Source organism: Xenopus laevis, chromosome 9_10L (assembly GCF_017654675.1).
Source record: "Xenopus laevis strain J_2021 chromosome 9_10L, Xenopus_laevis_v10.1, whole genome shotgun sequence".
In the NCBI taxonomy this organism is placed as follows: domain Eukaryota; kingdom Metazoa; phylum Chordata; class Amphibia; order Anura; family Pipidae; genus Xenopus; species Xenopus laevis.
Window position 1 is genome coordinate 14802305 of NC_054387.1, and position 12784 is coordinate 14815088.

The following is a 12784-nucleotide window of genomic DNA, read 5'->3' on the forward strand; positions in this document are numbered from 1 at the left end:
AGCGGGCCAGGGCCTGCACCCCCTCAGGGCCCGCCGCATGTTCGGCGGCCAGTTCCGGGTTTACGGAGGGGGGCGGGCCCGGCTGTGCGTCCTGCGCCAGGGCCCGCCCCCCTCTAGTTCCGTTTTTCCCGAGGGCCTGGGGCAACTGTCCCCCCTTTACCCCCCTGATAGCAGCCCTGCCCCTGGATTGTGTTTAATTCTATGGAGACGTTCCCCAATGGCATATAGATCATCTTTGACATTAACAAAATATACAGTTGTTCCTTTATAAACAAGTGCTTCCCAGGTGCCATAAATCTTGCTCTCAGCCTGGGGGGCACTTGAAGGTGGAACACATCTCATCTTGTTCACAAGGCAAAGAGGCTTATAGAAGGGAGTCTATAGTGTAACACACACATGTGTATATACAGACATATTTACACACACAGCTAAATTACACTCAAGAATTATATCAATTATTCATCAACCCATTAGTTTTACACATGTAATTTCCCCGTGTTATGTGAGTATGACACGCCTGGGATACATAGAGGCTGAATAGGTGAGGACAAAGGCAAAATTATTATTATCATACACAGAGCTGCTGTTTGCTCAGCACTTTACAGAAATTATAATGCCCATCAATCTTTGCCCCAGTGAGCTTACAATATAAGGTCCCTATCACATTCCCCTCAGTCCCTGCCCCAGTGAGTTTATAGTTTAAGGTCCCTCTCAAATTTCCAGCAGTCCCTGCCTCAGTGAGTTTACAGTCTACTGTCCCTATAACATTCCCATCAGTCTCTGGCCCAGTGAGCTTACCATCGAAGGTCTATATTACATTCCCATCAGTTCCTGCCCCAGTGAGCTCACAATCTAAGGTCCGTTTCACATACCTATCAGTCCCTGCCCCAGCGATCTTACAATCGAAGGTCCCTATCACATTCCCATCAGTCCCTGCCCCAGTGATCTTACAATCTAAGGTCCCTATAACATTCCCATCAGTCCCTGCCCCAGTGAGCTCACAATCTAAGGTCCCTTTCACAATCCCATCAGTCCCTGCCCAAGCGATCTTACAAGCTAAGGTCCCTATAACATTCCCATCAGTCCCTGGCCCAGTGAGCTCACTATCTAAGGTCCCTTTCACATTCTCATCTGTTCCTGCCCCAGTGATCTTACAATCTAAGGTCCCTATAACATTCCCATCAGTTCCCTGCCCCAGCGATCTTACAATCTAAGGTCCCTATAACATTCCCATCAGTCCCTGGACCAGTGAGCTCACTATCTAAGGTCCCTTTTACATTCTCACCAGTCCCTGCCCCAGTGATCTTACCATCTTAGGTTACTATCACATTCACACACACAGCAGCAGCCGTTCCAATAGGAGCCAATAAATTTGTCTGCATGTTTTGGGAGTGTGAGAGGAAAACCATACAAACCCACTACGATCCCCCAGTCTGAATCAAACTGAGAACCCCAGTGCTATAAACTAATTACAAACACACATATACATTCTGGTTGCTATGAGTAGGATCCTTAGCAACCACATAGTATTTTAGAAAACGGGCTGAACTAAGAAATGAGAGTTGGTAGACCGTGACGGATAACTAGCATAAGTAACTATAAGTCTCACCTCAATGCTCTCCCGGCCCATTCAACCCAAGCCTCATATAAAAAAAAATGGGCTGCTTCATTTCAAACATCATTTCCACATGGAACTGATGTTATTTATACAGAAATTATTACAATGTGTCTGTTCGGTTTGCTCCAATAGGAACGTTAATGTCACTGCTACATTTTACATTTAAGTTGCTCTGGGGACCTACAGGTGTTACTTTGTTTAAACGCACACTCCTAGGTTACACTAGGGTGGTATATCTGTGCCTATATATTATACAGTTACATTATGTGCATATATGATATGGGGGTTACACTGTGACAGTGGTTGGGGGAAAGATGGGGGTATATCTGTGTCTATATATTATACAGTTACATTATGTGCATATATGATATGGGGGTTACACTGTGACAGTGGTTGGGGAAAGATGGGGTATATCTGTGCCTATATATTATACAGTTACATTATGTGCATATATGATATGGGGGTTACACTGTGACAGTGGTTGGAGGAAAGATGGGGGTATATCTGTGCCTATATATTATACAGTTACATTATGTGCATATATGATATGGGGGTTACACTGTGACAGTGGTTGGGGGAAAGATGGGGGTATATCTGTGTCTATATATTATACAGTTACATTATGTGCATATATGATATGGGGGTTACACTGTGACAGTGGTTGGGGGAAAGATGGGGGTATATCTGTGCCTATATATTATACAGTTACATTATGTGCATATATGATATGGGGGTTACACTGTGACAGTTGGTCCCCCAACCACTGTCACAGTGTAACCCCCATATCATATATGCACATAATGTAACTGTATAATATATAGACACAGATATACCCCCATCTTTCCTCCAACCACTGTCACAGTGTAACCCCCATATCATATATGAATCTGACATAAAGGGGGCACCAGAGAGATGTATCAGCTGTAGAACTGCAAATCCATTTTTAGGAATCAATGTGCAATGGTCTGAGTGAGAGAATTTGTGTCCTATTTGGATTGGTCGATAATTATTTTACAAGGAACACTAGAGGGCGCCATTCTTTAAGGGTCTCTCAGGTTGCAGCTCTGCCCTGACATATATTTCTTGCCTCAGCTGAAATTAGGGGGCCCCAGAAAATTATTTTTTGTTGGTTTCCCTGGGACCCTCCTGTAAAACATTTTTGAGCCTCCTTCATTTTTTCCTGCTGCAAAGCTTCTAAAGCTCCCCCAGACCCGCTACTATCCCAGGAGTGCTCATGAGTAGAGTAGTTATTATCCACTGACTTGTAAGCTCAGCAAGTGACTTGTGTCCCTACTTGTTGTACAATGAGTCGAGTCAGTGTAGGAGTCACAGCATGAGTGAGTTTCTTGCAGCAGGATAACAATATAAATCACTATAAAACCCCTAATACAAAAGGATGGATCTAATCAGTTTTCAATGATGAATTACATGTTTTAATACACCTTCCCCAAATGTCTCTTTAGCTTTGCTACAATAAGGTGCAATAGGAATATGAATCGCAAAATAACGCAGGTTGAGAGAATCTTCAAGGTGCGACAAATAGCGAAAGTTCTCAGTGTTATGGCTCCGCCCGGGGCGTGTCCCGGATCAGCCACGCCCCTACGCAGCCAAACTCCAGAGTCCGCAGCGGAGCGGGTGTCAGTACTGAGCGTTGCGGGGTCGGAACGATGTCTGTGCCCGGGGCTTGGTGCCTGTTCTTGCTGGTGCCGCTGGGTTTGGCGCAGGGCCTGGAGCTGCCGACTAATGGGGTGAATGGATTCAGTCTGCACCCGCCCTACTTCAACCTGGCGGAGGGCACCAAGATCTCAGCCTCGGCCACCTGCGGGGAAAGGGAGGACGGGCGACCCGTGGAGGATCTTTATTGTAAACTGGTGGGGGGACCCGTGTCCGGAGATCCCAGTCAGACTATCCAGGTACCCACACTCCTTTGCTTTAACTCTTAAATCACTTTCATGACTATGCCCTGTGTTACTGACTCTCCCTGTGTTACTGACTCTGCCTGTGTTACTGACTCTGCCTGTGCTACTGACTCTCCCTGTGTTACTGACTCTCCCTGTGTTACTGACTCTCCCTGTGCCCTCAGCCTTTATTCCTTGTCACTGCCTGTTGCCTCTTTCCTCCTCACCCATTTCTGATTAGTCCCTTCCAATTCCCTGGTTCTTCCTCTCTTCTTCCTTGGCACCAGTGCTGTAACTACATGTTACTGGGCCCCACAGGAAATTCATTTTAGGGCCCCAAACATATCCAGTGGTTGTCCTGTTCTATCAATATATGTTGCTCATTATTTGTGCCTCATGGGGCCCACTATACCTCCTGGGCATCCTCTATAGTTACACCCCTCCTTGGCACTACCAGTTATCCCCTGTCTCCTCACCCCATGGCATTGCCTTTTACTCTAGGCTTTCCCAATCTCTCCCTGTGCCCACTTTATTCACTGTCACTATACCACACTGCCCTGGAACCCTTATCCATTGGCAGCGCCCATCTTACCTCCTAGCACTGACCCTCACACCCTACCTTATATTTTTTGGCATTAACCCCTTAGGAACTTAGACTGCCCACTCATGCCCTGTCACTATCCCCATATCAATTGGCATCACATAACGTTTCATCCAGAGGTGCCCTCATCCCCTGCCCCTTTACTCCCAGCCTTCTAACTCATGCTGCCCCTTCACTGTCTGGCACAGCCCCCTTTAATTCAGCTCCTTGTTATTGACTCTTCCAACTACAAAAACTGGCTCTGACAATCGCTTTCTTTCTCTATCCAGCACTGGCACTGCCCCCATTGCCCTGCCCATGCTCCATTCCCTAGACTGGCAGTGTTCCATCTCTGTGCCATACTCTGTCAGTGCCCATGCTCCATTCCCAGGCTGGCAGTGTTCTGTCTCAGTGCTGTCTGTCCTACTACTACTGTCCTCTAAGCCTGTGCCCTTACTCCAGGGTGTAACTACAGAGGAAACAGACCTGCAGCTGCAGGGAGGCCCAGGAGGTATAGGGAGCTCCATAAGGTCCTATATAATGAACACTTTCAATTTATATTGGTAAAGAACAGGCTCTGGATATGTTGGGGGCACTAAAATGAATTTGCTGTTGCCCAATAAGATCTGGTTAAGCTGCTGCCTTACACCACTCCCCTGTCCCCTACACTTCTTGCCCTTGTGTGCAGTACAGGGAGGAACTATAAAGCAAACAGACCCTATCATTGCAGGGGTGCTCAGGTTGATTGGGAGGGCGTCGGGACATTGACTGATGAGATATTCCCATAAATGATTTTACTATGAGGTCCAGCAAGTTCTAGTTACAGAGCCGCATGAGTATGTGAGCAGTGAAGGAATGTGTGCCCCAGGGGTGCAGCCGTATTTACTATGACATTAGCCCTCCCAGGTGCAGATAATGTACCTCTGGTATTCACGACCCCGGGGCACCAACTTATTTCCCTCCTTCCCCCGTTTAGTCACTTAGCGTGTCCTGGAGAGGTGAGTTTGTCTCTGCACCCGTGGCATCTCCCATAATGTATTTCCCCTTTGGCTGGTGTAGAATGGAGCGTTCCATTGTGGCCACAGGTGAGGGGCAGTGATGAGATTTTTAACCCCTTGTTATCCCAGCAGAACCTTCTCACTCCAGCTGCAGGCAGGGTCCAGTGCTGGGGATGTCAATGATCTGTAAATCCTTGTGCACTTGTTGCTCCCCTGTCCTGGCCTCTTTCTGCAAAGGCTCATATAATCTAAAGGTACTGCCTTGTTCCTATGTATTGTCAGCTAATGGACTACAATTCCCAGCATCCTCTGAGAGCAGGACATTCCTGTTGTGAAGGGGAGGCATGCCAGGTCAGCGACGCTAGTAACCACACTTTACAGCAAAAATGACCAATTGCAAATTGTCATAGAATTCCCTTGTGTATCAGTTGTGCTGCGACATTGATTGTCCCCTGAATCATTCCACTAGGAAGTAGAGGTTCCGCATGGCTGGCTGCTCTGCCTGTCCCATTGTCTCTTAGTCACGCTGCTGTTAATTGTGATATTATCAGATATTTGCCAACGCCCCTTTTTTGGTAACCCTTTGACTGGCTGTACCCGTTGCTGTGTTTGCAGGTAGGGACATGAGTGTGGTTACTAATCCAAAACACTGTCCCCCACCCCACGGTTTGTTTAGCCCAACCAGCCATGTGATGGATTCGTCCTGCACAGTCACTTGTGTGTGTTGCTTAAAGCTTCTGATTTGGTTAATTGCTTGTGGGACCCTTATCTGGATTGCTTTGAAGGCCAGGAGATAAGTGGCCGCATGGCCCTCACAGCGCAGTTTACAGTTAAGTGGCCCCAGCGGGATGTAATCAGGTCTGGGCACTGGAAGGTCCTGGGAAGAAAGTGAAATTGGTTGAGGTTTAACCCTTCTCCTTCCCGATCCCCTGCTAACGGTTGCACCAAATGTGCCGCAGCGCTGAACCAAAATGATCCACATCCCTTGAAAATTTATTTTCCCTTTAAATTCACTTTTATTATGAGGTAGAGAGACAATTTCCAATTGGTTTCCATTTTTTTTATTATTTGTGGTTTTTGAGTTAAGCTTTTTATTCAGCAGCTCTCCAGTTTGTCATTTCAGCAATCAGGTTGCTAGGGTCCAAGCTACCCTAGCAACCATGCATTGATATGAATACGAATAGGAGAGAGTCTGAATAGAAAGATGAGTAATACAATAACAATACATTTGTAGCCTTACAGATTTTGTATTTTTTTTAATATGGGGCCAATGAACCCTGTTTGAAAGCTGGAATGAGTCAGAAGAAGAAGGCAAATAAATAAAGTAGAACTCCAATTTTACATTTTTCAGGGGACCTGAAAAAAATGCTGTAAAATCAGGGAAATGTTTTATGCATAATATATAGGTGGGAGCACAAAACAACAATGTAAAATAAAGGGAAAACTTAAAATCAGGGAATGTAAAATTGAGGTTCTATTGTAATTCAAAAACTATAGAAAAAAAATGAAGACCAATTGAAACGTTGCATATAATTGGCCATTCTATAATATATTAAAAGGGGTGGCTCATCTTAAATTTAACTAAAAGATTGTGCTGCTGGTTGCACTGGTTTCTGTGTAGCCGGGCCGTATGCATAAAACATGTTGACTCTTAGATTGGCACTGGGCTTGTCCGTAAGTAAAGGGTTAATTCTAATGGATCCAGCTGTGAGCCTGAGAGATCCAACTGTACCTTTTGTTTCAGCGGTAGCTGCTTTGTAGTTGTCCAAGAAACAAATGACACATTTCCCCATTGAATCCACATGCCGTTCATTTAGCTGCAGACTGCAACGCTTTGTGTGCAGCCATGCAGTATGTGGATTCAGTAGGGAAAGGGGGCTACTCTGTGCCCTGATGGGGGTGGATTCACTTAGGTGGTGTAAGTGTAAATGTTGTCCAAAATCTCTTAATTCAACTGTTTGACATTAAAAAAGTTTTTGTGTATTTTTGGCATTAGGGAACCACCGACCCCTGTTTAATGCCAATAACTTTTGTGGATTCTCGTTGGGCGCATTTCCTTGTGGCATGCTTGAATATTGCGCCACAGACTGCATTACGCATGCCAGCCGTTGGTAGACAGGGCACCCCACCCTTGGAGAATTCCATCTGTTGCTCTGTATAATCTCTCCCTAAAATTCCTTCTTTGGTGCCAGATAGCCCCTCCCCCCCTGCTCCCCGGCGTATTTCAGCCGACAGAATCACCCAAAACCTCACCTAACAGAACTGCTAATGGTCTTTCAGTAATTTGGATCTCCATACCTTAAGGACAGAGTCACACTTGGAGGTTCAGGGAGATTTAGTTGCCCGGCGATAAATCGCCTCTTCGGGCGACTAATCTCCCCGAACTGCCTCCCGCTGGCTAGAATCTAAATCACGGCGGGATGGCACTCAGGGCGATTCATTTTCCGAAGTCGCCCGAAGTTTCCTCGTGCAGCAACTTTGGGCGACTTCAGAAAACTTATGTGCTCCGAGTGCCATCCCGCAGGCGATTTCGATTCTGCTTCGGGCGACTTCGAAAAACAAAGCTCTCCTTGTACCATCTAGCCGGCGATTTCGATTCTAGCCGACGGGCAGGCAGTTTGGGGAGATTAGTCGCCCGAAGAAGAGGTGATTTGTCGCTGGGCGGCTAAATCTCACCAAATCTCCACTTGTGTCTCCACCACTAAGTCTACTTAAAAAATAATTTAAACATTTCTGCTTGGGGTTTGAGAATAAAATATCAGGGTGGAAGTTTATGGTGCAGGTATGGGACCTGTTATTTATAATATAGGGGACCTGGGGTTTTCTGGGTAAGGGGGTCTTTTCTGTAATTTGGATCTCCATAAAATCATTTAAACATTAAATAAAGTCAAAAGGATTATTTTACCCCCATTAAGGATTAATTATATCTTAGTTGGGATCAAGTATAAGGTACTATTTTATTATTATGGAGAAAAAAGGAATATTATTTTTAAAACATGAATTATTTGATTAAAATGGAGCCTATGGGAAATGGCCATTCCCGTAATTGAGCGCTTTCTGGATAACTGGTTTCCGGATAACAGGTACCTGTATATGTATCCTCCTTAAAAGGGGAGTGGGGTCAATTCTACATAGAACCAGGGCTGTGTTTTGTAACTGGCACTCGAGGGTCCGGGTCCTTGCATGTGCAAAGCCAGGGGAGGGGAGGGGGCAGCCAGAGGCCAATACCTAAGGGCAAGATCAGAAGGATGCAGACTGCACCTCTATTAAAATAGTTTATTCTTTATTGTTGACTATTAGAAAAATGAAGAACATGTAGATGCATCACTGCCTGACGCGTTTCAGACTCAACTAGTCCTTAAGGGTTAGTTCACACGAGGAGATTCGGGGAGATTTTGTCGCCTGGCGACTAATCGCCTCATCTTCTGAGCGACACTCTCCCTGAACTGCCTCCACGTGTTTTTCCATAGGCTACAATGAAAAGTCGCCTGCGCTAATGCACACGTGGCGATGCGTTTTCCATAGTCGCCTGAAGTTGCCTAGGGGCTGTTCACCTTTGAAATAACTTTAAGTATGATGTAGAGAGTGATATACTGAGATCATTTGCAATTTGCTTTAATTTTTTATTATTGAAGGTTTTTGAGTTATTTAGCTTTTTATTCAGAAGCTCTTCAATTTGCATTTTAAGCAAACTAGGTAACTAGGGCCCAAATTACCCTAGCAACCATGTGCTGTTTCCAATAAGAGACTGGAGTATGAATAGGAGAGGTCTGAATAGAAGGATCAGTAATAAAAAGTAGCAATGACAATACATTTGCAGCCTTACAGAGCATTTGTTTTTTTAGAAGGGGTCAGCGACGCCAATTTGAAAGTTGCAAAGAATCAGAAGAAAAAGACAAACAACTATAAAACTATAAAACAGATAAAATAAAGAAAGCCAATGGAAAAGTTGCTTCGAATTGGTCGTTCTGTAACATAATAAAAGTTACTTTAAAGGTGAACCACCCCTTTAATCATAGGCTAAATGATGTCCAATTCGAAAAAGTTGAAATACGCAATGGTAAAATCACATGACAATCTCTGTCCAATCAAAAAGCAGAAAACACTGTTACTCAAGCAATCACCTCAGAAGAATTGTTACAGGGAAAGAACGGTAAGCAGTTAAATCCTACAGTATACTTCAAATGACCTAAATACCTAAGGGCACTTCAGGATGTAACCATTACCTGTGACTATAATTGCAATGCAAGCCAATGTCCTGTGAAGCTTGCAATCTATTTTGAGGGCACAGTTTAAAGGGCAGGGGGATTAGAGGAGACGCTCATGGGATTAGTGTTCAGCCAGCCAAGGCGTTCCCCCCCATTAACCCCCTTTACCCCTATGACGCCGTCTGTCTGTAATGACCTCACCTTGCAGAAATGCTCATTAAATCAAGTTGATCATGTGAGACCTGGATCCCAAACTCTTCATTATTTTCCCCTAAAACATGTCCAGTCTCTTTCAATTAACCTGAGGCTCCCCCACTGCTTCTGTCTCACCCTCTGAAAGGTTGATGCTTCTGTTCTACTATCCGGAAGCTCCCAACTAACCCTGTGTCTCTTTCACTTTCCAGGGACAGTATTGTGACATCTGCATGGCAAACAACAGAGAGAAATCTCACCCCATCTCCAATGCTATTGATGGCACCGAGCGTTGGTGGCAAAGCCCCCCGCTGTCCCGCGGGTACAACCAAGTCAACGTCACTCTGGACCTGGGACAGGTTGGTGTCAATTTCTTATCTTACAAGTCCATTGAAACAAGTTGCAGTTTCCTTTGTTTAAATCAAGGCCTGCATGGCTGTGTAGAAATCAGTACAGTCGGCAGCGTCCTCTGTATTTCTTACTACCAGCAATGCATTTATATAGATGCTGCATGGCTGCCCATAATGCACTGCAGTCTGCAGCAGCATTAAAAATTAAATCTTAAAGCTAATTATTAGCCATACAAAATAAAGACAATTAAATACAGTGACAATTAAATGTGACATTAAGGGGCAGAATTATTAAGGGTTGAATTTCGAGATTATGGGAGTTTCTAAAACCTCCCATCAACTCAAAATGTGAATAAAAATGACCAATCGAAATGTATTAAAAAAAAAAAAACAACAATTTTTTCTAAAAATGGGTGAATAGGACATGAGCTGCAAATTTTGAATTGAATTTGAATCTAATTCGATTCTAATTTTTTTTTTCAAAAGTCCACCAAACGACTCCAAATTGATTGTAGGAGGTCCCCCGTAGCCTAAAAACACAAATCCAGAAGGTTTTAGATGGTGAATAGTCGAATTCGAATTCGTAAAGGGACAGTACATGATACATTTCGAATTTTGAATTTTTTTTAAAATTCGTTTGGAATTTGGACTATTCCCTAGTCTAATTACACTAAAATAAACTCGAAATTCGAATTTAAAAATTCAAATCTTCAATTCGACCCTGTAATCCCGTAATTTCGACCAATCGAAATGTATTAATAAAATCGAATGTTTTCAGCTCGGATTAATTGAATTGACCAGAAAACTCAATTTGAATAAAAAAAAAAACCTCAAACATCGGGAAGGCTGCAAACAACTCCAAAGTGATCTCCACTTGACTGAAAAAGCTATTTAGGTGGCGAATAGTTAAATTTGAGTTCTTAAAGGGCCAGAGAATGATAAATCTTTTTAAAAACTCGAATTGAATTTGAATAACTCCCTTGTCGAACTTGATAGTTTTGACCAAAAAGAAAATTAGAATTTTCAATACGACCCTTAAAAAATCTGCCCCTTAGGGTGCTGATATGTGCAGCGGCTCTCATTCATTGCTGAAACATAAGGCCGTGTGAGTCACGCTCTGAGAGAGAATGGGAATCGTTACGGTTACTCGGGCCTCTCTTTGTGGCCGTCTCTTTCTCTGGCAAAGAGGAATTCACATTGATCGTGTGACCCCCCACCATCAATAAGGTGGTCCCTAATGCTAATGATTGTTCCGCTTCTGCTAAAGAGGGGGAGGAGATTTGAGTCCAAAAAAGAGTGTTGTTATTGTGCACAATCGCTCCCTTCCCCCAGCACACACACACACACACAAACGTAAACATACACACACACTCTATTTGATTCCATTGATGTATTCCAGAGCTGTGTGTGTAATGCAATTGGGCTCAGAATCTAAAGAGAATTTTTTTTGTAGTATCCGGGTGCAGCTGACACTTGGCTGTGTTTTGTTTAGGGATCCAGATTCGGTTCGGGATTCGGCCAGGATTCGGCCTTTTTCAGCAGGATTCGTCCGAACCGATTCTGAATCCTAATTTGCATATGTAAATTAGGAGCAGGTAGGGAAATCAGGTGACTTTTTGTCACAAAAGAAGATTTTTTTCCACTTTTTCTTTTCCTGACCCTAATTTTCATATGCAAATTCGGATTCGGTTCAGTATTCGGGTGAATCTTTCACCAAGGATTCGGGATTCGGCCGAATCCCAAATAGTGGATTCGGTGCATCCCTAGTTTTGTGACCCTGGGTTGTTGCATAATCCCATGTTTTTTGCTTTGTGTAGGTCATAATTGGGCTTTTGCATTGTGATTGGGTCCATAAAGGTTTTGTGGTGAAGAAAGGGCCACTTTAATAGACCAGAGAGACTTGGGGCCACATTGTTCCACTGTCAACGTAGGAAGAAATTGGAGGAAGTAGTAATTGTAGAGTGAGATGGGAAGGTATCATGGGAGCAGTGGGGCATCAGGGAAACATGGACCTTGTTAAACTGAAACTCCCAACACTTGCAGCAGCACTTGACTGTTGTCGTATTCCTTTAGAACCTTCTTAAAGGAGTTGTTCACCTTCCAAACACTTTTTTTCAGTTCAATTATTCAAGTGTCCGGGTTGTTCCCCAGAAATAAAACATTTTTTTTCCGATTACTTTCCATTTTTTATTATTTACCGTTTTTCCAAAATCTGAGTTTGAGTCTGGCAGCTCAGTAATTCTGGTGCAGACTCTAAACTGTTACAATTTTACAACATTTAGTTGATCCATTTCTCAGCAGCATCTCTGGAGTATCAGCAACTATTGTATCAATTCTAACAGCTGCCTGTAATGAAACCCAGAGATTCTGCTCAGCAGGGACAAAGATAAGAAATGTATCAACGTAATATATCCATTTAGAACAGTTTACAGGGTCGTCAACCCCCCTTTCCCAGAGCTGCTTTAGAAGGTGATCAGCTGGGATTTTTTGGATTTTATGGAGATTTTGGCCAATATTGCAGCCCTGATGTTCCTGCACTACAGCTTCCAGCATGCCTCATCCTTTATTATATGTTACATTATTCTGGGATTTGTAGTCCAGTAACAATCGAGTAAAGTTTGGTTGAACGGTGAAATGAATCAGGTTTTGCTACCCCTTTAAGGGTAGCGGCAGACGGGAAGATTAGTCGCCCAATGACAAATCTTCTCTACTGACTAATCTTCCTGAAATACCTTTCTGCCGGCAAGAATGCAACTCGCTGGTGGGATGGCATATGAATCGCTTCGTTTTCTGAAGTTGCCTCACCAGGAAACTTCGGAATTCCAAAGCGATATGTATGCCATCCCGCCGGCGATTTGCATCCTTGCCGGCGGGAAGGCATTTGGGGGGATTAGTCGCCCGCACTAGAGATTTGTTGCTGGGCAACTAATCTCCTCGTCT

At 44.0% G+C, this 12784-nt stretch overlaps 1 protein-coding gene across 4 annotated transcripts in view; it reads left to right on the forward strand.

Moving 5' to 3' along the window:
• Positions 1-3205: 3205 nt before the first annotated feature.
• Positions 3206-12784, forward strand: part of lama5.L (laminin subunit alpha 5 L homeolog) — a 78900-nt gene continuing 69321 nt past the window's right edge. For 2 of the 4 annotated variants that reach the window (XM_018234975.2, XM_018234977.2), the window contains exons 1-2: positions 3207-3531; positions 9707-9853. In XM_018234975.2, coding sequence (XP_018090464.1) covers positions 3286-3531; positions 9707-9853 — 393 coding nt within the window. In that variant the 5' untranslated portion in view covers positions 3207-3285. Of the gene's footprint in view, positions 3532-9706; positions 9854-12784 lie in introns of all 4 variants that reach the window. The other 2 variants (XM_041576196.1, XM_018234976.2) reach the window with 2 other exon arrangements.